The 22,383-nt window shown below is 40.0% G+C and overlaps 1 protein-coding gene across 7 annotated transcripts in view; it reads left to right on the forward strand.

Moving 5' to 3' along the window:
• The window catches only part of SSH2 (slingshot protein phosphatase 2), a 238,218-nt gene that overhangs the window by 157,407 nt on the left and 58,428 nt on the right, over positions 1–22,383 (forward strand). For all 7 annotated transcript variants that reach the window (XM_061175653.1, XM_061175656.1, XM_061175655.1 and 4 more), the window contains one exon: positions 16,592–16,695. In XM_061175653.1, the coding sequence (XP_061031636.1) occupies positions 16,592–16,695 (104 nt within the window). The remainder of the gene's footprint in view (positions 1–16,591; positions 16,696–22,383) is intronic.

A 22,383-nucleotide genomic window follows, 5' to 3' on the forward strand; every position in this document is an offset into this window, starting at 1 on the left:
CTACTGTGCTTGAACAAGAGGTCTCTAAAATCTTTTGTAGTAAACTCACTCAGAAGGCAGATGTAGGACAGTAACCCACACAGCACACCCAACTTCTCAGAAAAGGGAAGTTCAAGAAAGGATAACAAATAAAAACTTTGTAAGAACTTTGCAAGTAAGTTGAAAGTTCTTCTGTGAATAGAAGTTCCCCACTTGCATCAGGCATGATTGGAGGCTGCAAAGAACAAGTAAGGCAGGCTCTCCCTGTGATGTGTGTTGCAGACCTCAGGGCTCACACACCCTATGTACACACAAACACCAGAGAAGAGGTTTTACAGTGAGTGACTTTCATACTTTATTATCCTCCGAAATGTGCTTGAGTCTTCAGCATTGTTTCTGTTGTCATTTTCAGATCACATTTATTAAATACTCTGTACATGGTGTTAGAGCGGACACTATAAAAAGCAGTGTCAACGGACTCTCCTTTCAGTGCCTCACACACAAAAAAGCAAACAATACAGACCTAGGAATATTCATCTCATTAAACAGAAGTAAAGTTTAACATACAGCAAAGCAAGGCGGTGGAACAAGTGTATTATCTTTGCTTTTACATGAATTTTTCTGTACATGATAAACATTTTTATTTGGAATTGAAGCAAGAAGGGAGGAGTAGGGAAGCTTGCTTCCCACTCAGATTTTTATACAGTAGGTTGTGCCCTATCTCTTCTACCACAGAGAGATAGCCTCTCTCTGCAAAGAGCTGAGTGGTGCTGCTGACAAAGAACCTCACATCACTTGAGTGGAGACATATGGGCAGCTTGAGTCCTCCTTGTTTGAGTAGCAGACATTGCTGATGGCAAAGCATTTTGGGCAGAGAGGTGGCTCATAAATGAGGAACTTAATCTAAGAAACTGTGGGTTTCTCAGCCCTAAGGGTACTAATTGTTGGTTTCTTCACAGCTCACTTTCTCTCAGGCCCCACCCGTCACTTCAGAGAACTTGTTGACGACAGCTTTACTTTCTCAAGTCTTGTACAAAGGCAGATGTCTCTGAAAATGCAGCTTACGCAAAACATCTGTGTGCATGACTCTGTTCCCACGGTGTGTTTTCCTGTACTGCTCCCCCCCCCCCTTTTTGGGTTCTTTTTTAAAATTGAAAACACAGTATAACCATCATTAAAAAGAAATTTGCAAAAAGAGAAAAAAATCACCCACAATGCCTCCATCCTTACTAATAGCCATTTCCACTCCTGCCGTATTACCTTCCTATTCTTTACATGCGTAGCTTTTTGCCTGGTTATGTCCTTTTTCTTAAGCCGAATTTCAGATACTTTGTTATTCAGCCACTTCCCTTTTTTTTACCCCTGATCCTGGCATCATCTTTTGGTTTTTGGTCTTGAGTTACTGAAAGGGCATTGCAGCTTATCAGCATTTTGTCAGTGAGTCCTCTTTCTCTTATTTTCCTTTCCTAGATCCAAGTATTCTAGTGTTTAGAGTATGGCTGAGATCCAACCTTTATTTTTAAAAGTAAGACACATATATGTGCAGGATTTTTAATTTTCTTAACGTTTAAAAACTGGTGTTTTGAATTATATTGACTTTCAAGGCACATTGCTGTGCCCATCCCAGGGAAGCCTCATTTAGGAAGAAACATATCTACAAACTAGAAATATTGATTTGCTGCATTAAATATATTTATTAAAATGTTGATAAGCATGTAAAAATGGAAATAGAATATATATTCTTTACCCTGATAGATGAGAGGAAAGGAAATATACAAGAAAAGTAAAAGCTAAGTAAATAGAAGAAACAGATTAGTCCATATATCAGTATTTATCATAAATATAAATAAACATTTCAACTCATACAGCCCTCCAAAAAGAAAAAAAAATGCACTTTTAAGAATACCTTCAGCCACCTTCCTTTTAGACTTCCTGTGGTCCCCTGTGCTTAGGTATTTAAAGGGTAGACCTCTATGGTGTGTAGGGTCCCCTGATGACTAAGGAAGTCTGCAAGACTTACATACAGCCTTGCTATCTGTCTATTGCCATGTGAGAAGGTAAAAGATCCTCCTCAGGGTTGCAACTTTCCTTCCAATCATTGTGCAAAAAAATCTGCCTTTGGCAGTTAAAAATCATTTCCTTTTGTTCCTTATGTTTTCCTGTGTCCTGAGTTTCCACTTGGAGTAGTTTTAGGACCTAGCTCAACCAGTACCTAAAAACATTTAGGTGGAAGTTGTAAGATTGTTCCTACACTGGAGCAAATATGTGATGATTTACCATTTTTCCCTCCAACACATTTAAACACATAGGAAAATTTTTATTTACTCTTGAATCATTTTGATTTTAATATTTTCCTCTTTTTCCAAATCCTAACTAAAATGTTTGGAATTCTCATTGCTTCATATTGCACACTAGAGTATTGCAAAATACTACTGTGTGATCTCTTTGTCCCTAGCCCTCTGATTTCTTATGAATACTATCTGGAAAATAGGGAAGAAAGTGCTGTGGGTCATTGCTTCTGCATAAGTTTATCTAAAAATGTGCATTTAGTGAATTTGAAAAATTAACTATTAAACATTAAATCAGGCATCAGGAAAGCTCAATAAATTAAATTTGCAAGGAAAAGTGGAGTAACTTTTTCATCTGTATTGGTGGTACAATTCTGTGATGATTCTGTAAGGGGGAAGACAGTAGGAAACAAGGAACATCAGGTCGATTAAAAAATGTGAGCTGATTAAGGCCAGAGACTGCCTGCCATTTGCTTTTCTCTTTTCCCTTTTCTTTGACAGCTCCTTAAATTGTCCTTTGAACTTTGCCTTTTGCTGTTTGTTTTTTTCTCTTCCTTCTCATCCTCTTCCTCCTCCTGCTCCTTCATCATCATCATCATCATCATCATCATCATCATCATCATCATCATCATCATCGCTAGTATTACTATTTTACAAAAGTTAACTGCTTTTTTAAGTGTCAGAACCTAAGCACTGGCAACAGTGTTCTTCCTAGATTTCATTGTGCATCAGTGTGCGGCTGAGAGGATCTGTAATGTGCATTAAGACAGTTACAAATATAAGGATTTTGCCCAAGGACTTTTTTTTTTTTTTTAACATCGTGTGCGTGTTTTTTTGTTTTATTTATTTATTTATTTATTTATTCATGGCTGTGTTGGGTCTTCGTTTCTGTGCGAGGGCTTTCTCTAGTTGCGGCAAGTGGGGGCCACTCTTCATCGCTGTGCGCTGGCCTCTCACTATCGCGGCCTCTCTTGTTGCGGAGCACAGGCTCCAGACGCGCAGGCTCAGTAGTTGTGGCACACGGGCTTAGTTGCTCCGCGGCATGTGGGATCCTCCCAGACCAGGGCTCGAACCCGTGTCCCCTGCATTGGCAGGCAGATTCTCAACCACTGCGCCACCAGGGAAGCCTGCCCAAGGACTTTTAAAAAGTCAGACAGTGCAGTGGATAGTAAAGAAAACCAGCGAGTAGATTTTAAAAAGAGTCAACATACTTTGCCGTGCCTTTCTCTATTCCCCTTGGTTTGATAGTTTGAGAATTAGTATCTTTGAGAGACTTTTAAGAGTGCCTGTTGGCAAATTATTTCATTTTCTTAGCCTAGTAAGGTAGAGAACAACTATAGAAGAACTGGTTAGGCAAGGAAAATTGATAGACTAATGTTCTACAGACTGGGTTAAATTTTTGTGGCCAGTGAATTTTGAGAATTACTTGTAAGGCTGCGGTAAAGTAGTACTGAACTAACTCAATTTAAAACCAAAACCAAAACATAAAACCTTGGTTTTCTGATAATTTGAGAATTCTTTCTTAGAACCCTATCGGTACCCTAGTAGGTAGGCTACAGTGAGACTGCATTGTACAAAACAGGCAAAGAACTCAAGACTACTAAAGCCATGGAGTGGAGTTTCAAAGCAGAAAACAAAACAGCATAACTTGGAAATAGGCCAAAATTTGATCCCTGCTTTGTCATGCTGATTGTGTAATTGGTAAGCTTAGGGAAGTTACCCTCAAAACCTTTGTTTCTTCATCTGTGAAATGGGAAGAATAACTTCCGTTCACGGAGTTGTTGCAAGAGAGTGATTGTAAAGCACCAGGCACCGTGCCTGACACAGGGTGGGTACTCAGTAAATGATAGTTGCAGCATCTTTAAGTTTACTTCATAGTGCTCAGAGCCAGCACCTAACCACTTCCACCACCATCACACAACTCCCGGAGAGAACGTTTTGATGGACATGCCATTGTACCCGATTCCAGGTTTTCACAAAAAAAGTTTGTGAAGTTAATGGCAGAGTTGTTGCCATTATTATCAACAAACAATAGCTATTCAGTAGACAGCTGACTGTACAGGTCTGGGGCTTTGGCGATAAATCTGAGCTAGAGAACCAATTTGGGAGGCGAGGCAGTCAGGCCTCAATGATCGTTCCCAATGATTCTTTTTTTTTTTTTTTCCCCCCAATGATTCTTGCCTCCCACTATTTACATCCCTGTGTAGTTCCCTCCTGCATTAAATAGGGCTGACCTATGTAACTAATAGGATATTGCAGAAATTATGATGTGTCACTTCCAAGGTTAAGTCATGAAATACCACACTTCTGCCTTGTTCCCCCTGGGATCACTTACTCAGGGGAAAGACAGCTGCCATGTCATAAGGTTAGTCAAGCAGACCATTGCATGGCAGAGAACTGAGGCCTCCTATCAATAGCCATGTAAGGGAGCAATCTTGGAAGCAAAGCAGATCTTCCCAGCCCCAGTCTAGGCTTTAGATTACTTCATTCTCATAAGAGACCCTGAGCCAGAACCACCAGCTGGCCTGCTCCTGGACTCTTAACCCACAGAAACTGTATGAGATAATAAATGATTTTGTTGCTTTAGGCTTCCAAGTTTTAGGGTAATTTGTTATCTATCAGTAGATAACTAGTCAGGAGTCATCCTTTATCCTTTATAGGACAGGGTGGCCATGAGAGTGGATGAGGGCATCCAAAAGAGTATATATAGAGCGAGAAGAAGAATGACAAGGAAATGATAGAAGACAACATATTTAAGAGGTTGGCAAAAGAATAGGAGCCCACAAATGAAAATGTGAAGGAATAGAAGCATAGGAGGAATACAAAGAAAGCGAGAATATTACAAGGTCATCAACGATATCAAATGGTCAAGAAAGATTAGGTCTGAAAAATGCCCATTGGATTTGACTAACCAAAGAAAATCTCAACTACAGTACCTTGGAAGCCAAATTACAAACGAAGTGGAGACACTGAGACCTGTGCCACTTGCCCTTCTCTATCTCTTTGATTTCATCTTCTACCACACGTCTTTGGCTCACTACTTCAGTGCTGTTGACCTCCTTGCTATTTCCCAAACCAGCCAAGTACGCTTCAGAGCCTTTGCATTTGCTGCTCCCTCTACTTTTAATGTTCTTTTCCCAAACCGCCACACAGCTCCCTCCCTTACTTCCTACAGATCTCTGCTCAAACGTCATCAGAGAGACTTTCCCTGGGCATACCTTTTTTTTTTTTTTCAATTTTTTAATTTTATTTATTTTTTTATACAGCAGGTTCTTATTAGTCATCAATTTTATACACATCAGTGTATACATGTCAATCCCAATCGCCCAATTCATCACACCCCCACCCCCACCCCCCACCCGCTTTCCCCCCTTGGTGTCCATACATTTGTTCTCTACATCTGTGTCTCAATTTCTGCCCTGCAAACCGGTTCATCTGTACCATTTTTCTAGGTTCCACATATATCCCTGGGCATACCTTATAACACAAATACATACAGCAGCACTCACTGTTACTCTGCTGTGTTTTTCTCTGTAGCACTTACCATCATGTGATATCTAAAGGGGCAGCCACTGTGCAGCTCTGGCCAGTTTTTGCTAGGCGTGAATGTGGACATATGTGTTCAGATTTTCTCATCTTTCAAGAGAAGCTGGAAATTCTGATTTTTAAGTACAATTAGTTGTAAATGAGTTTCAGAGCACTGTGAAGGTCAGACAATCTGTCTGGTGTAAGAGCAGTGAACAGGGTAGGGTAGGGTATCTGGCAGAGGATCTCGAGCTGGGATGCTTAGAGAAGTACCAAGTGGATTCAGTGTCTTAGACGCTAAGAGGAGAGATTCTCAAAAAGGAGAAAGGGATTTGCTAGTGCCCATCAAGGCTCCAGGTGCTAAATGAAAAACAGAAATTGGTGTCAAGCTAAGACTGAAGGATCTTTGTCCTTCGGATCTATCACTTGGGAAATCCCTGGCAAACTTAGGATGGGGAGGAGTTTCAGAGGCGGGACAGAAGCAAGATGGCAGCAGAGAAAAATGACTGGCAAGGGAAGAAAATGGAGACAGCAAGTACAGACTTGCTGTAATAAAGAAGAGAACTTAGAAGGGGACACAAGATCAAGTAAGGGTTTTGTTTTAAGGATGTGAAAGAACAGAGTTGAGCATGTTTCTGGGCTGAGGAGAAGCGGTCACTAGAGAGAGGGGTGACTAATTGGTAAAACTAGGATAAAAGAGAATGGGGTCAAGGACACAGGTGAAAGGGTTGACTTTTGACAGCTGGATGCATCATTCTCTCAGATTGGAGAAAGGCGATAAGTCCGCAGGTGAGGGAAAGTATCAATAATTGGGAGAAATCACACCAGCTAGCCTCCATTTCTTGATGGTGTAGAAGACCAGGTTAAGTGGAGAGTTGAAGGAAACAGGAGTTGTGATGGGACTTGAGAGCGAGGAGGGTTTGGAGCAGGTAGGGATGAAGTGGTGGGGGGCTGTCTGGAGGTGTTAACCGCCCAGCTCAGTCAACTCAGTGTTGTTGCTGTCATCTCTGACATCTCTGTCACTGAGACCATGGATGTGCGCCAGCATCCAGAGGCATGGTTTCATAATCTCCTTAAACATTGGGCTGCCTTTCATTTATTCAATATGTATTTATTGCACATGCACTTAGTGTCCGGTACTATGCTAGACGTTAGAGAGATAACATTAAACAAGGCAGTTGTTCCCGCTGAAGGAGCTTGCTGCTCATACAGAAAATTATAAATAAGTCATCAAAAAATACTATAATTTTAAGCTGTAGGAAGTATTATGAAGGGAATTCAGAAACAAAGAGAACAGATTGCAGGGAAACCAGTTAGGAAATAGGACATGGGACTAGGTTGGTTAAGGAAGGAAGAAAAGCCAAAATAGAGGTCGATGGCTTGGGAAAAACTTGAGAAATCGGGCTTCCCTGGTGGCACAGTGGTTGAGAATCTGCCTGCCAATGCAGGGGACACAGGTTCAAGCCCTGGTCTGGGAAGATCCCACGTGCCGCGGAGCAACTAGGCCCATGAGCCACAATTACTGAGCCTGCGCATCTGGAGCCTGTGCTCCGCAGAAAGAGAGGCCGCGATAATGAGAAGCCTGCGCACCGCGATGAAGAGTGGCCCCCACTTGCCGCAACTAGAGAAAGCCCTCGCACAGAAACGAAGACCCAACACAGCCATAAATAAATAAATAAATAAATAAATAAATAAATAAATAAATAAACCCAAAGTTAAAAAAAAAAAATAGATGTAACACTCAAGATTTCAGCTTAAAAAAAAAAAAATTGAGAAATCAAGGGGCTGGAGTCTTAACCAGGTTGAAGAGAGAGTGAACACATGAAGGTCACAAGAGAGGGGGTTGTAGTCAGAAAGTGGGAGTTTGGCTTCTGAAATCAAGTCCATCAAAATCTGATGCCTTCGAAAGGGACTCTGGGAATTAGAAGTCTAAATGGAGTCCAGGTGAAGGTGTTTGAAGATCAAGAGGACAAGAAATTTGGGGACAAGCTGTTGGATGTTCATCTCTATGAACGATGGAATCTGTTAAGATTGTAGTAGGAATCAGGGTGAAAAGAGAGAAGATTGAGCAAAATAAGGAGTAAATTAAAGCTAGTGACAAGGATGTCAGAAGGTGACAGCAACAAAGAATAGAAGGTGCCCTGAGCCTCACAAGACGCTTTTCGTAAAGGTGAAAGAGAAATGGTCTGAAAGCAGGGGTTGATGTTTTGGCCAAGTGCTTAAAAGCCCAACTTACATTCCTTCTGCAGGTGTGTTTAAAATACCTGGAAAGGCATTTGTTGAATCATGCAAATGAAATAATATTTCAAATGCTGAACAGTTTTTCTTAGTTAATCTCCTTTTGTTTTTTATTTAATCCCACCAACTATTTAAAATTTGGTGCTAAGTAATGTTGGTCATGTCTCTTGGTGATCAGTACATCCAGCATTTTAAATACTGAGAAAGAACTGTTTAGGTCATTTAGTCTTTGGTTCAGACAGCTTTTAGGCTTTACCTTTTTGAAAGAAAAGTATTTAAGTCTAGAGTTTTGGGCCACAGGACTGAGAAGCTTTATTAATTCAGTCTGTAAAGGAAATGGGCTCCTTTGAGCTGAGGTGGTTTCTCCCCTCCTTGGAGGAGGACCTTCTTGAAAACAAAACTCCCCAGCACTGTCAGTCATCAGGAGGACTAGGGTCAGTTGTGTTAGGAAGTGCCTGAAACCAACTCCTTTCATAGGCACCTGGGGTTTTTTTTTTTTTTTTGGTGGTGGTAGGTGTGGGGGAGGGGGGAATATTTGTTTTTATTTCTCTGAGGAGGGGTGGGTGGAATATTGGCAGATGGCTGTTGGAGATGAGGCTGAGACTTGGTAGAGTGGCTGCAAAGGGACAGAGATTAGAAGGTGGCAGTAGTGTCATGAGGAGTTCTGGTCTCTGAATCTTAGCTCAAACTCAGAAGTGTTTGGGGGCCAGACTGCTCAGTGTAATTCCAGGGGTGGTGGCCGCCTGGAGGAGCTGGAGAGAGTGGCTGCTCTTCTCAAAGGTATTCAAAAATTAAAATGATTTTACATCTGTGCTGGTCTCACAGAATGTGCTGAATTAGGCCCGCCTACTACCAGTTGGAGCCATGACCTAGACCCTCTCTGAGGGCCCTCCAGCTCTGACCTTTCATTATTTGGTAGTACTTCAAAACTCCAAACCAAGATCTAAACACTTTAAATCCCTGACAGGAGGTCAAGTGTGTATGTGACCAGACAACATCTAGAAAGAAGCACCTTTGGTCTGAGAGAAGACTGCAGAGGAACCAAGGGCTGGTCAGGCATCCACTTCTTTTCCCATGTAGGCTTTCTTGCCCTCCTGCCTAGGCCTCATGGTCTTCCTTACTTCTTGTTTTTGGCATCTAGTTTTTGATATTTTTTTAAAGCAATGTTTAATGTCCAACAAACATACTAAAGGAAAAAGAAAAAAGAAGCAACTTTAAGAAACAGCATGAAAGCATTTGCCTCATGGGAGTATGTCTAAATATTTCCCTATCCAGACCTGAACTTTGTTTTCAGGATACCATGAAAAATAGAACAAATATCACACCAGGCTTTGCCATGAAATCCTGCCTTTGTTCTCTTTAGATGAACTGACCAGATGTGTTTTTAACTTCTGGTTGCTTCAAATTATTAAGTCAGCAAATATGTCCTGTTATGGTAACCGCTAACTTAAGATAAAGGGTTAAAGCGCCGCCCTGGGTTTCAGATGACATGGGCCTTAGTCTATGCTCCACTGCTATCTAGCTGTGTGACTTGGGGCAAGTCATTCACATCTCTGAACTTCAGTTGATGTATCAGATGCTTTGTTGCAAGCTCAGAAATGAATTTTAACTATCTTAAGCAAAATATTTCTTAGAAGGATATCAGAGCTTACCTAATGGATGGGAGACTAGAAGACCAAACTTAGAGAACAGGCAGGAGCAAAGGGCATTCAAGGAAAGCCCAGGAGCAGGAGTAGACTGTTCTATACCTTGCTACTCTCCCCACTGTGAATGTGACCATCCCCCATTCTCCCTACTCACTTGGGTCAATTGCCTGAGATTCAGGAGAGAGTTTCCAACTGGCCAGGCCTAAACCACATGCCAGCTTCCTGCAAGGCCCCTTGCAGTTGCAGAGTTGGAGGGTCACCATGACCAGGCACATTTGGGGGATTCCCCAAAAGGAGACTAGGGTGAAATTAGAAAGGAGAGCTCTATTGCTGGACAGCCAGAAACCACAAATGTCAACTCAGATGTGCCCCCATCTATAGAAATTGGAAGGTTGAATTGTATGGCCAGTGGTAAAATTATTGATCCTAGATTGTGTTTCTATCTGGACATTTCTAAGATGCACATGTTTGAGGCAAAAATGGGATAGTTACAAGATCTTATCAGTAAATGAACATTCAAAAGGAATATTCTGGGGTTTTTTCCCCTACAATTTATGGTCTGTAGGGAAAGGACCGGGAAGATTAGTCCTGATGGAATTTGTCCCTCAGCCTTGAACAGACCTTTTTTTTTCTTCTTAGATTGTAGAAAAGTAGGAAAGGGGGGAAAATAGCTGCATCTGAAGGTGGTTGTGCTGGGCATTGTGCAACAGAGTTTAAGAGGAAGATTAGCTGGAACTAAAATGGTCTGGTGGTTATAGTTAATGAATAAGAACTGCCTTAAGCTCTTATCCACTTTGCCAGTAACTGGTTTACTAATGTACCCCAGCCTCTGCTTGTCTGCTGATAGAGAAAAAATCCCGCTGCCTGCATTCATAGGCATGTATCTGGAAGTTTATGTCCTGGGTGCGGAGGGGGTTCCAGGTATCCATTGCCATTCCAACACTGTCACTTGAACGTATGGCCTGCATGTTGGAGATGGGGTTGGGGATTGTTTAATTACAGAGAATAGTGCATACAATATTTGGGTTTGGATTTTCTCCCGTTGTAACCTAAATTTCTTTAGGTTTACAGAATCAAACTTTTCTCATTACCTGAAGTGTGCTTTTGACTTTTGTAGCCATGTTTCATCCATCAAGGCACAGTGACTTTGTCCTTCCTGTTTTTTGGATTTAGCCAAACTTTTTCAGTAGGCACTAGTATTGATAGCTCTGTAGTCCTTTGGCCTCTGGTCTGATATTTGAAACTTTTTATTATGAACTTACCTTTCTGTGGGATGTGGTCACACTGAGTGGGGACATGAATTCCTTTCCACCTAATGAGATTGACAGAGCTGCCCTAGTACCTTGAATCTGAAATTAAACAGCTAAATAAGCAGAGAAAGCTTATCAGGAAAGGGAGAGTTGTTAGGAGAGTGGAATGTATTTGCAAGTTTTCCATAACTGAATATTCTTCAAGATAAAAATATAACAGTTCAGATGATGTGTATTCGAATTTTACATAAATGCTAACTAGCTTACCTTGTGCAGTTACATTTTGTGCCATCAACATTACACAATAATTTACCTATGAACTTTGGCTTCAGGCAGAAATGCCAAACAAACTCAAGAGTTTGGCATTAGAAACATTATAAACATGAAAATCTACTTTCTTCATTTTAATGTTAAAGTAAAAGCATTACACCCACTTTATGAAACTTGATTTCCCATAGTGAATGATTCATTTCATCTCGTATGTTACATGTAAAGCAGAAGAATGTCTGTCAAACTAACATGTAGCAGTTTGGCCAGGTGTGTCATTGCTTTGTTTTGCTTCCTTGGCCTTCCTGCTGGTCATGGATGACCACCCTGGCCACATTCCTCAAAGGTTACTCTAACCTCAGAACAGTTAAGTATTTTCTTCACTTAGTTGACCTTTTCCTCTACACTTTGCCTGAGAAGAAACTGCCAGTTAACAAATTTCATGCTTTGCAAAGTGCTTTTGATTGGGAGGGATTGGCACAGAGGGCTTCCCCAAATTATTTAAAACACAGTACTCTTTCCTCTATTTTTGAGACTAAAATGCTACTATCATTCCCAGTTCTTTTCTCTACTGTCCAGCCCATCTGGATTCATCTCTCAGCCAGATGTTCTTCGTTCCCCTCAGTAAAGTCTTTCTGTTCATGGCCTTGATAGGGGGAACAAAAAAGGAATGAGAAGAGTTGAGATCTGAATGGATTTCAGTCCTTTTCTTTCACTTCTGTATCTACTTTTAAACTCTGTGCCGTTGAAAAGTTCTGTAGGGAAGACATTGCGTTTCATCTTACATAAACCATATCATAAAACTAGAACAGCATAATAAGAGAGTGATTCAGAGCATGGGCTTTCAAGTCAGAACTTGGTTTGAATCCTTGCTCAGAGGATTGCCAGCTAGCTCTATGATCTTGGGCAGATAATTTACCATCTCTGAGCCCCTCAGTCTCTTATGTGTAAACTGGGGGTAAAAAATAGTACCTACTTCATAGGATTGTTGTGAAGGTTAAATGAAATAATGTAAAGTGCTTAGCTCAGTGCCCGGCATACAGTTGGCATCTACTCAAGTTAGCTGTTATTAGCTCAGTTCATGCATCAAACTAGGGATGACTTTCCATTTGTTGAGCAAGTGATCTTACGGCAAGAGAAGAGTAGATGTTCTTCAGACGTATTCTGATAAAAACTGGAGAATGTCACTGTCACTGTGTTAGAAAGATGATCCTTGTCATTTTCTCATCAAGCAGCTAATTACTCTCCATCTTTAGATTTGGAGAATGTTCTTTATCTTGTGTTTTCCTTAATATGGGTGTTCTTAAGTCCTTTGAGGTTTGTGTTTAACTTGGACATCTGTAATCACATACAGATGGCTCCATAGAATTTACTGGAACATTCCTTTTCCTGGGCCAGGCTCTAGATAACTGGTCAGTTCAGAAAACATGTAAAAGTTTTCATCTGCCTTTCTAGATTTTAAATTAGAGACCCACTCTGTGTTGATTGAATCTTTAGCCAGATGCTTCAGAAAGACAAATATTTACATAAATGTCTCTCACTATTCTAGCAAGATATACTAAGCCTTTACCTTACACTGAAGTACATGTGATTAAATATACATATTATTTTCTTCATATGCAAATAAAGCATTTAATTTTCAAGTTGAAATTGATCCTCCTAAACTCTGGTGGTTTCGAATTTTATTTTTTCACTTTCACCATGTTGCCATCCCATCTTTGATAGCATTTATAGAACTTTGACTTTTTTTCAGTGATGAAAAGGGTTTTTTGTAATCAGCTGCACTTTCATTCCTGGTCCCCTTGTGGTCAACAGTTTATGCCACTTTTATGATAACTGGGGAGTCATAATCTGGGGCCACAGAATAAAAAGGATTGATCGTACCATCCAGAGTGTGTCTGCCGTGACTCTCTGGGGGCCTAGATCGCACCTACTAGGTCAGTCTCCTGGCCCAGCTGGACCTGCTGTGCATTTTGTTGTATCAGAAAAGTTTATTGAGATTTGTATAAGTGACTCAAATAGAATGGCATCTTTTCCCTTATACCAATTGTGACTTTGACTCCTGGTTTTTCTTTTATAATCAGAAATTTTCCAGGTAGCTTTGAGTTAACCAAGGGCCCTTGTCCTCCACCTCAGTCCTCCCCTTGTGAAAGCACTACATACATTTTAAAGAACACACTTAAGAAATATGCTTTAAAGCATAAGCAACAAATGTATCTAAGAACAATATTCCAGAACTCTAAAAACCAGGAAGTTGGTGTGTTTGTCAAAGAGATACTACTTTTGTCTCACAAAAAGAATGACTGAAATAAGCTCTCGACAAATATCCTTCTTTAGTAGATGTAGAAACCACTTTGTGTACTGGAAACCAAAGTGCCCATAGCTGTAACTTGCCTGCTGATAGGTAGACTATTTAGCCTTTATTTTAAAAATATTTTCATTTAGTAAAACAGACAGTTGCTGTGTTGGCAGAAGTGTGAATGTCATTTCCTGTCTGTGGTGTACCCCACTCATCCTGTCACTCAGACATTTTGTTTTAGGTTGTTCCCGTAATGTGAGTGAAACAGAGTGACCCACAGCAGGGTGACATGTGCATACCACGAATGTAACAAGAGACAAGACTTGTGCAACAGACCACAAGAGTGCAATGCTTTATTTAAAGATGAAAACAAAACAAAACAAAACAAAGGCAACCAGTACGCAGAATTTTAAAGCGGCCTCTCTGGAGTCTTGTGTTTGTTTTTAGAAGACATGTTCCAGTCTATTTGGCAAGTTACCTTAAAGGTATATCAGCTTCATGCCACATGATTAAACGATAAAATTGAATCAAGGACTGACAACTGTTATAGAGATGATTTAATTTCATTTAATCGATTAATTTATCATCAAACATTTCTATTTTCTTGTCCTAAATTACAATTCCTGTTTCAGGGATGGGTCAGATAAAAGAGTATGGGAGGAAAAAACCCCTGGAATGAATTCATTTATCCATCAAATATCTGTCAAGCACCTAATATGTGCTTGGCACTATTTCCAGTGTTGAAGATACAACAGTGCTGAGCAAAATAAAGTCTTATTCTTCATGGAGCTTATATTCTATCATAGGGAGATGACCACAATCAAGTATACAAGTGAATAAATATAATTTTAGCTTATGATAAATATCCCGAAGGAAACAAAACAGGACAACAGGATAGAGTATGATTGGGATGAGGGGAGAGGTGATGATAATGGAGCTGTGACTTAAATAGTGACAGGCCAGGAGAAAAGTGTCCCAAGTAGAAAACAAAGAGCACGAAGGCCCTGAGAAGGGGCCTGAAATATAGAAGAAACAGAAAGAAGGCTAGTGCAACCAGATCATAGTAAACAAAAGGGGAGATGGTATAAGACCAGAGAAATAACTTATCAGCTGTTACAGGGCCTTGAGGTCCCAGCTAAGGACTTCAGGTTTTATTTATACATAAAAAGGGAGGCTGTTGGTGGGTTTTAAGCAGGAAAGTGACATTATATGATATTTATCTGTATATTTTAAAGCACTCTGGTTGCTGTTTGGTAATAGCAACTGTTATAATAATAGCAATAGTTGCTGTTTGATAGTAGTGATACAGAAATAGTTGCAGACAGACCAGTTTAGAGGCTTTTTGCTGATATAATGTCTGGGGTTAGTTTCACTTCAGGGACAGGGCGAAAGAGGTAAAGATACAGAAAAAGCAGAATTGCCCGTGAATTGAAGCTGAAATGTATGAGAACGTGGGGGGCTCATGTATTATTACCTCTACTTTTTTGTATATGTCTGAAATTTTCTGTAATAAAACACTTAAAAGAAAACTTTTTAACGGTAGTCTAAGTGAAAAACAGTGGTACCCTGGACCATTGTCAGAGTAGTAATGGAGCTACATGGGCAGATTCAAGATGTATTTGAAAGTAAATCTCATAGGTCTTGTTGAATGGATTAGATATATATTGTTGGAAATAGAGAAACCAAGGATGACTGTTATATGTTTGTACCAAACAACTTGGGTGGATGAGGCTAGGGATCAGGTTTGCAGGGGACTCAAGAGATTAGTTTTGGCAATGTAAATTTGAAATGCCAATTAGTTTTCCAAGTGGAAATGTTGAGTAGGCAGCACAGTGTAATTTACAATACATTAGCTAACACTGAATGGCGTACTCGCAAGCAATCTTGGAATCCTTCATTATGTGTTTCTAAACTTTGCCATTAATGATTTAGAAGTTCTATCCTTTTCGGATTCTGTAGATAACATTGAAAGGCTTAGTCTGTCGATATGAAATAATTTAGATACAATTTCTGTTTTCTGTGGATATCCACTAGTAATTGTATTTTGAATAGCTTCTATCCTGAGCAGTAGTTCCCCACCTCTGTTGAGCTATCATTCACATGAAGGATGTTAACATGGAGGGCAAACTCCATGGGTTGACCATACTTCCTGTGCACTACTCCTTTTCAATGCATATGGAAATGGAAGTTTGTGAAAGTAAAATTTTGAGTAACGCTTTAGTGTGATGTGTGTGTATTTTAAATATAAGTCTGTTATGCAAACTTTGGATCTATTATTAGTAGCTAAGTATTGTAACGTATTTCACGTCTGATTAGAATGCTGTTGAAACACCATTATTGACAACCACAGATCTATTAGTTATTGACAACCATAGATCTATTAGTTATTGATAACCATAGATCTGTTAGCTCTGTTAGTTGTTAAACTAATATTTATTAAGGGCACCACTCTAAGAAGCTTCTTATTGACTCCTCACAACAACCTCAATTTATTTATTAATCCCTGTTTTATAGATAAAGAAACTTAGGCCCCCTAAAATTCACTAAAGTAAGAAGCAGTAGTGCTAGGATTCAAACCCAGGCAGTCTGGTTCCAGAGCCTTTACCCTTATATTTCCAAAGCCTTCACTCTTAACTGCTACCATGTAATGTATATAGAATATTGTAAGTTTTGTTTCAGAAAAATTATAGTAGACAAAACTGTGTGAGTAACCAGAGTCTCTCTTTTTTTTTTTTAATTGAAGTATAGTCGATTTACAATGTTGTGTTAGTTTCTATTGTACAGGAAAGTGATTCAGTTATACATATATATATACGTGTGCGTGTGTGTGTATATATATATATATATATATATTCGTTTTCATATTCTTTTCCATCATGGTTTATTACAGGATATTGAATATAGTTCCCTGTGCTATACAGTAGGACCTTGTTGTTTATCAGAGGCTCTTTTGATTTTATTTTTACTTCATCCCATGAGGTTGGAACTTTAGAAAAGGGAAGAGAAAATAATCCCAAAGTCGGTCTTCATCTTACTCTTTGATTTTCTTCCTTAAATTACTTGTTTATTTATTTATTTATTTTTACTTTTTCCTTATAGCATCAGCGAGAGCTTTCTAACTGTCAAAGGTGCTGCCCTTTTTCTACCACGGGGAAATGGCTCATCCACACCAAGAATCAGCCACCGACGCAATAAGCATGCAGGTAAAGCTCCACATATGCCATTCCTTTTCTTGGTTTCTTTGCCTTTTGTTTTGTTCTAAAAGACTGACTACCTCATTGCCATTTCTTCAACAGTTCTGTAATAGTGAAAGAAAGCATTGTACTATGCTGTAATCACTTTTCTTTCGCTCTCATAGACCATATTTCTGGCACTTAGCAGAATACCTTATACACAAAGTAGATGTTCAATAAATTTTTGTTGGAAAAATAATCAGGTACAAAAATACGCTAATGAAGTCTTATGTGACATCTCGATTAAGGTTTTGGTAATCAGCTAAAAGATGTTCAGATGTTTTTTCAGACTCTATGCAAAATCAATTAACCAAAGATGACTTTTTTTTTTCTGTCTGCTCTCTAGTGATGTTATGAGGAGACTAATATGGTATATTACTAATATAAATAAATTCAGTAGCACTATTGTGTTAACAAGAGTTATCATATCACATATTAAAATACCAGTTCTTAAATACCAGAGTCTACTTCTTGATTGTGTTCACGCTAAAAAGACTGGAAATTTAATTCAGAGGACTTTTATAGAAACAAGGAATCATCAAATAAATGTTCACTTAGGGATAAGTATAATACTCTGATTTTGAAATAACCCACTAATATTCTGCACCCAGTACCAATGTGAGGCTTGTTTCCCCACACATCCAAGCAATTCTCAGACACCAGCTGGGTGTCCTGCAATTCAACTCAATTCTGACACTATCTCCCTGGAGATAGTGTCAGATTCCACAGGTTAAGGACTCAGTTGTATAAGGCTGCCCCCCTTACCCCCCACTTCAGGTGCCAGTCACAAGTCCGGGTTGTCTGTAGATTGGAAGTTCCAATGACCACTTCCTTGGGTTTGTTTAATTTGCTAGAGCAGCTCACAGAACTCAGAGACACATTTTACTTATTGGATTACTGGCTTATTATAAAAGGATATAACTCAGGAACAGCCAGATGGAAGAGATGCGTAGGGCAAGGTATGTGGGAAGGGGCATGGAGCTTCTGTGCCCTCTCTGAGTGTATGCCCTCCCCAAATCTCCATGTGTTCACCAATCTGGAAGCACTCTGAGCCCTGCCCTTTTGGGTTTTTGTGGAGGGTTCATTACACTGGCATGATTAATTCAATTGTTGGCTATTGGTGATCCATTGAACTTCCAGCCCCTCTCCCCTGCCCAGATAAGGAAGTTCTAACCCTCTAATCACACAGTTGGTTCCCCTGGCAACCAGCCCCCATCCCTAGGTGCTTTCATAGAGTCAAGTCATTAATAGAACAAAAGACACCTTCTTTGCTCCACATCACTTAAGAAATTCCAATGACCACTGTAAAGCAATTATACTCCAATAAAGATGTTAAAAAAAAAAAAAAGAAAGAAATTCCAATGATGTTAAGAGCTCTGTGCCAGGAACTGGACAAAGACCAAATATATATATATATATTTTTTTTTTTTTTCCACCAGCACCCTCCCTCTATATATTTTTTATTATAAATCACTGTATCACACCCACTAACAGTAGTGTACGCATTTAATATTTCCATATGTTAGACTTCTCTAAAGTCAGGTGCATTGTGGTGATGAGGTTAAGAAAGAATCGAAGAAAGTTTGTCTAGAGAAAGAGGTCTCCAGGTATAGGATATCCACAGTTTAAAGGAAGATAATCAGCCTTATGCCTCTCTTCTAACAGCAAGCCTAACTTGTGTCATTTTGGGGGGAAAAAAGAAGTCAGTTGTCCTGAGGACACCAATTAGAGAAATCCCAATCAGTGCTATACAAAGAGTGTTTGCTTATTGTCCAAAATGTGCCATTTTGATGACGTGTGATGTCCAGGAGTGGAAGAAATTGGAATTACTAAGAGAACAAAGAAGACTGTAGACCTTGAGTGTGTAGGTCAGAGGTGAAAGCCAGAAGTACTGGGTCCCATTGAGCCAGTAGTGAGTTTAACTCCAGTGCAGGTAATCTTAGCTATTTTAGTGGCTGCCCTACTTCTTGTTTGGACCTTCATCTAGTTCCAAATGTAGCAGCTCAGAATTATAATCCATCTAATTGGACAGTATTATCCTCCTACCAAAACTCTCCGGCCATGGAAAATTTTTAAAAGGGGCAGGTGAAAAAACTCTTTGGAAAATTAACTTTGTACTGCATTTTCTAAAACCCTTCCTCTTCAATGCCAACCACCAGAGTCAAGGGGGAAACTCCTCCCCACCCCCACCAAAACTTGAATGCACAGAGGAAGTAGACCCAGCTGAGCTTTGTGTTTCTGTTTGGTGTGGATATTTATCACAGTAAAAAGAAGACAAAATATTGGTTTAAATCCAGCTTGTCTGACTAAGATGTTAGGCAAATTGCTCTGTGGCATGTAATAGTAAGTGGGGTCAGTGGCTTTTAAAGCTCCTGGCCCTGGTTGGTCTTTTTCTTTGGTCAGACTTCCACACTCAGCTGCCACCCAGGTTTCTACTTGACCTTGTTCACTTAGCTTTCTCCATACCAAAAAGAAAAGCAGATTTAACACAAGATGAATGGACTTTACTTGTGATCCAGACCAGAACAGATGAGGCAGTGTGAGTATAAATGCAGCTCACAGAGCCAGACCTTCACATAAGCTGGAGCTCCCTTGGCTGAGCCCGCAGTAACTGAAAGATGATGGCAGAATTGCGAGCAGATCAAGGGCTTACTCTGTCTAATTGTACTTTCTTATGCATATTTCTTGAACAAATGAGTTAGAATTTTATCTGGGCTTCATTAAAAATATCCAAGTACTTTTTTGTAATCAAAAAGTGATATTATAAGTGAATGTCTGCTAACATTTTAAAGAGAAACAACCAAAGGTCTTTAAAATCAAACTGAAGTCTAAAACTTGGCTACCAGCAGTGAAGTCTATGAAAGCAAAATGTAGGAAAAGGATCTTAATGGTACGGGTATATTGCCTCTATTAGTCTCTGTGAAGGACAGTTTCCCAAGAGGAAATACCTCATGGCAGTACTTTTCACCACTAGCAAACCTGAGCTTCCACATACCCAGCCTGCGTAAGAAGCCCTACTATAGGGGTAGGGCTCCCTGACTTTTGTCGGACCTTCTAAGAAGGTCCAGCTAGATCTTTGGGCCAGTAGTGCTTGGAGTGGAGTCTTAGGGCTGCTGTTTGCCCAGAAATGTTTCTCCTCTAGAAGTTCTCCATCCTGAAAATTCTTTCTTCAGGTTATTTGTCCTGACAGAACAAAAGGAAACTTAGTTTTTTAAAAACCTGAGCTGCTTACCTCAGTTGTAACTGTAGTCATTCTTCATTGTTTATACCTAACACTTTGTCTCCCCACGCTGATTCTTTTATTTTTAACAGCTTTATTGAGACATAAATACCATATTATTCACCCAATTTACCCATTTAAAGTGTACAGTCAGTGATTTTTTTTTAAGTATATTCACAGTTGTGTAGCCATCACCGCAATCTAATTTTAGAACATTTTCATCACCCCAAAAAGCAACCCAGTACCCATTAGCAGTCACTCCCTGTATCCCCCACCCTCCCTCCTAGCCCTAAACAATCACTAATCTACTTTCTGTCTCTATAGATTTGCCTATTCTGGATGTTCCATGTAAGTGGGACCATATAAACAATCTTTTGAGACAGGCACCTTTCACTTGAGACATGGCCCCTTCCAAGGCTTACCCATGTTATAGTATGTAACAGTACTTTATTCCTTTTTATGGTTGAATAATATTGCAGTGTATGGATATACCACATTTTATTTATCCATTCATCAGTTGATAGACGTTTGAGTTTTTTCCATTTGGGGGCTAATATGAATAATGCTGCTATGAACATTTGTGTACAGGTTTTTTGTGTGGACATATGTTTTCATTTCTCTTGGATTTATACTGTGAACCCACACTGGTTCTTGCACATGAGACTTAGATTCTGTCGCTGGGTTTGAAGTATAGTAGAATGGCCAAACATAATGACTCTTAATTTTGAAAGTTGAAAGATTCTGCAATAATGGAATTGGTCAGAAGCCAGCAGTAAAATGAGGGGGAGAAAAAGGCAAGAAAACTATTCTTTAAGAGGAAGAAAGGGGAGAATTCCCTGGTGGTCCAGTGGTTAGGACTCCACGCTTTCACTGCCAGGGGCCCCGGATGCAATCCCTGGTCAAAGAACTAAGATCCCACAAGCCACAAGGGACAAACACACTTGTTTGCCAACCTACTTTTTTTTTCTTCCTGTCTCGCTCTACTTCTTGCACATATCAGCATTTCATCTCATCATTAACAGCTGTGAAGTTACGTGGATGAAAATCATGTATGTAGATTCCAAGACCAATGTGAGAACAGGTTACGGTGGCATCCATGATTATGCAGCTACATTACTCACTTTAGACTCTTGAAAAAGGGTTGGGCAGGAATGAAGTTTTTTTGTTCTCTGATTGTTATCGTTTATGACAGCACATTATCTAATTATCTCCTACTAGCCAAAGCTTCCGATTTTCTAGTACAGAACAGGGAAATTGAGGAAATCTATAATAGTTTAATACAAAGAAATTTCAACTTAGTTTTATAGAATGTATAAAAGCAAGTGAGGATTGAAATAATGATTGGCCATTTTTTATTTATTTATTTATTTTATTTTTGGTTGCGTTGGGTCCTTGTTGCTGCTCGTGGGCTTTCTCTAGTTGGCGGCGAGCAGGCGCTACTCTTCGTTGCGGTTCGAGGGCTTCTCATTGCAGTGGCTTCTCTTGTTGCGGAGCACGGGCTCTAGGTGTGCGGGCTTCAGTAATTGTGGTGCACGGGCTTTGTTGCTCCGCGGCATGTGGGATCTTCCCGGACCAGGGCTCGACCCCGTGTCCCCTGCATTGGCAGGCAGGTTCTTAACCACTGCGCCACCAGGGAAGTCCCTGATTGGCCATTTTAAAACACCTAATAATATGTTCACTGGAATATATATCCCTTGAGATCTGCAGTATTTAATAAGTACTGTCTTTTTAATATCAGCTACTGATGTGGAAATCATTTTTAGCTGTTGACATTATTCTAGGGGGGAATCTAAAATTCTTCTTAGGGCTTCCCTGGTGGCGCAGTGGTTGAGAATCTGCCTGCCAATGCAGGGGACACGGGTTCGAGCCCTGGTCTGGGAAGATCCCACATGCCACGGAGCAGCTGGGCCTGTGAGCCACAGTTACTGAGCCTGCGCATCTGGAGCCTGTGCTCCACAACAAGAGAGGCCGCGATGGTGAGAGGCCCGCGCACCGCGATGAAGAGTGGTCCCCACTTGCCACAACTAGAGAAAGCCCTCGCACAGAAACGAAGACCCAACACAGTCATAAATAAATAAATAAATAAATAAATAAATAAAAGAACGTGAATTTCAAAAAAAAATTATTAAAATTCTTCTTAGATTAAGTGCAACTGAATATCACAATTACAGAGATAAGAATGGCAAAATGGTTAGCTTTTTAAAAGTTAGAGATATTTCTAACACTGTATACCATACATCCCAATTTCAAGATTCCCTTGATTCCACCTTCAGTGGGCCTGAAAGCACAGCCAGTGCTTTCTCTGCCCAACACATTGCACCATCGCTCTCATCAACATCAATCATGGTACAAAACTGACTGGTTTCAAGTGCAGCTTCCATAGGACAAACACGAAGCAAATTTTAATGTAGTGTAGACTTAAAAGTGAATGTGTAGAG

This window comes from Eubalaena glacialis, chromosome 19 (genome assembly GCF_028564815.1).
Source record: "Eubalaena glacialis isolate mEubGla1 chromosome 19, mEubGla1.1.hap2.+ XY, whole genome shotgun sequence".
In the NCBI taxonomy this organism is placed as follows: Eukaryota; Metazoa; Chordata; class Mammalia; order Artiodactyla; family Balaenidae; genus Eubalaena; species Eubalaena glacialis.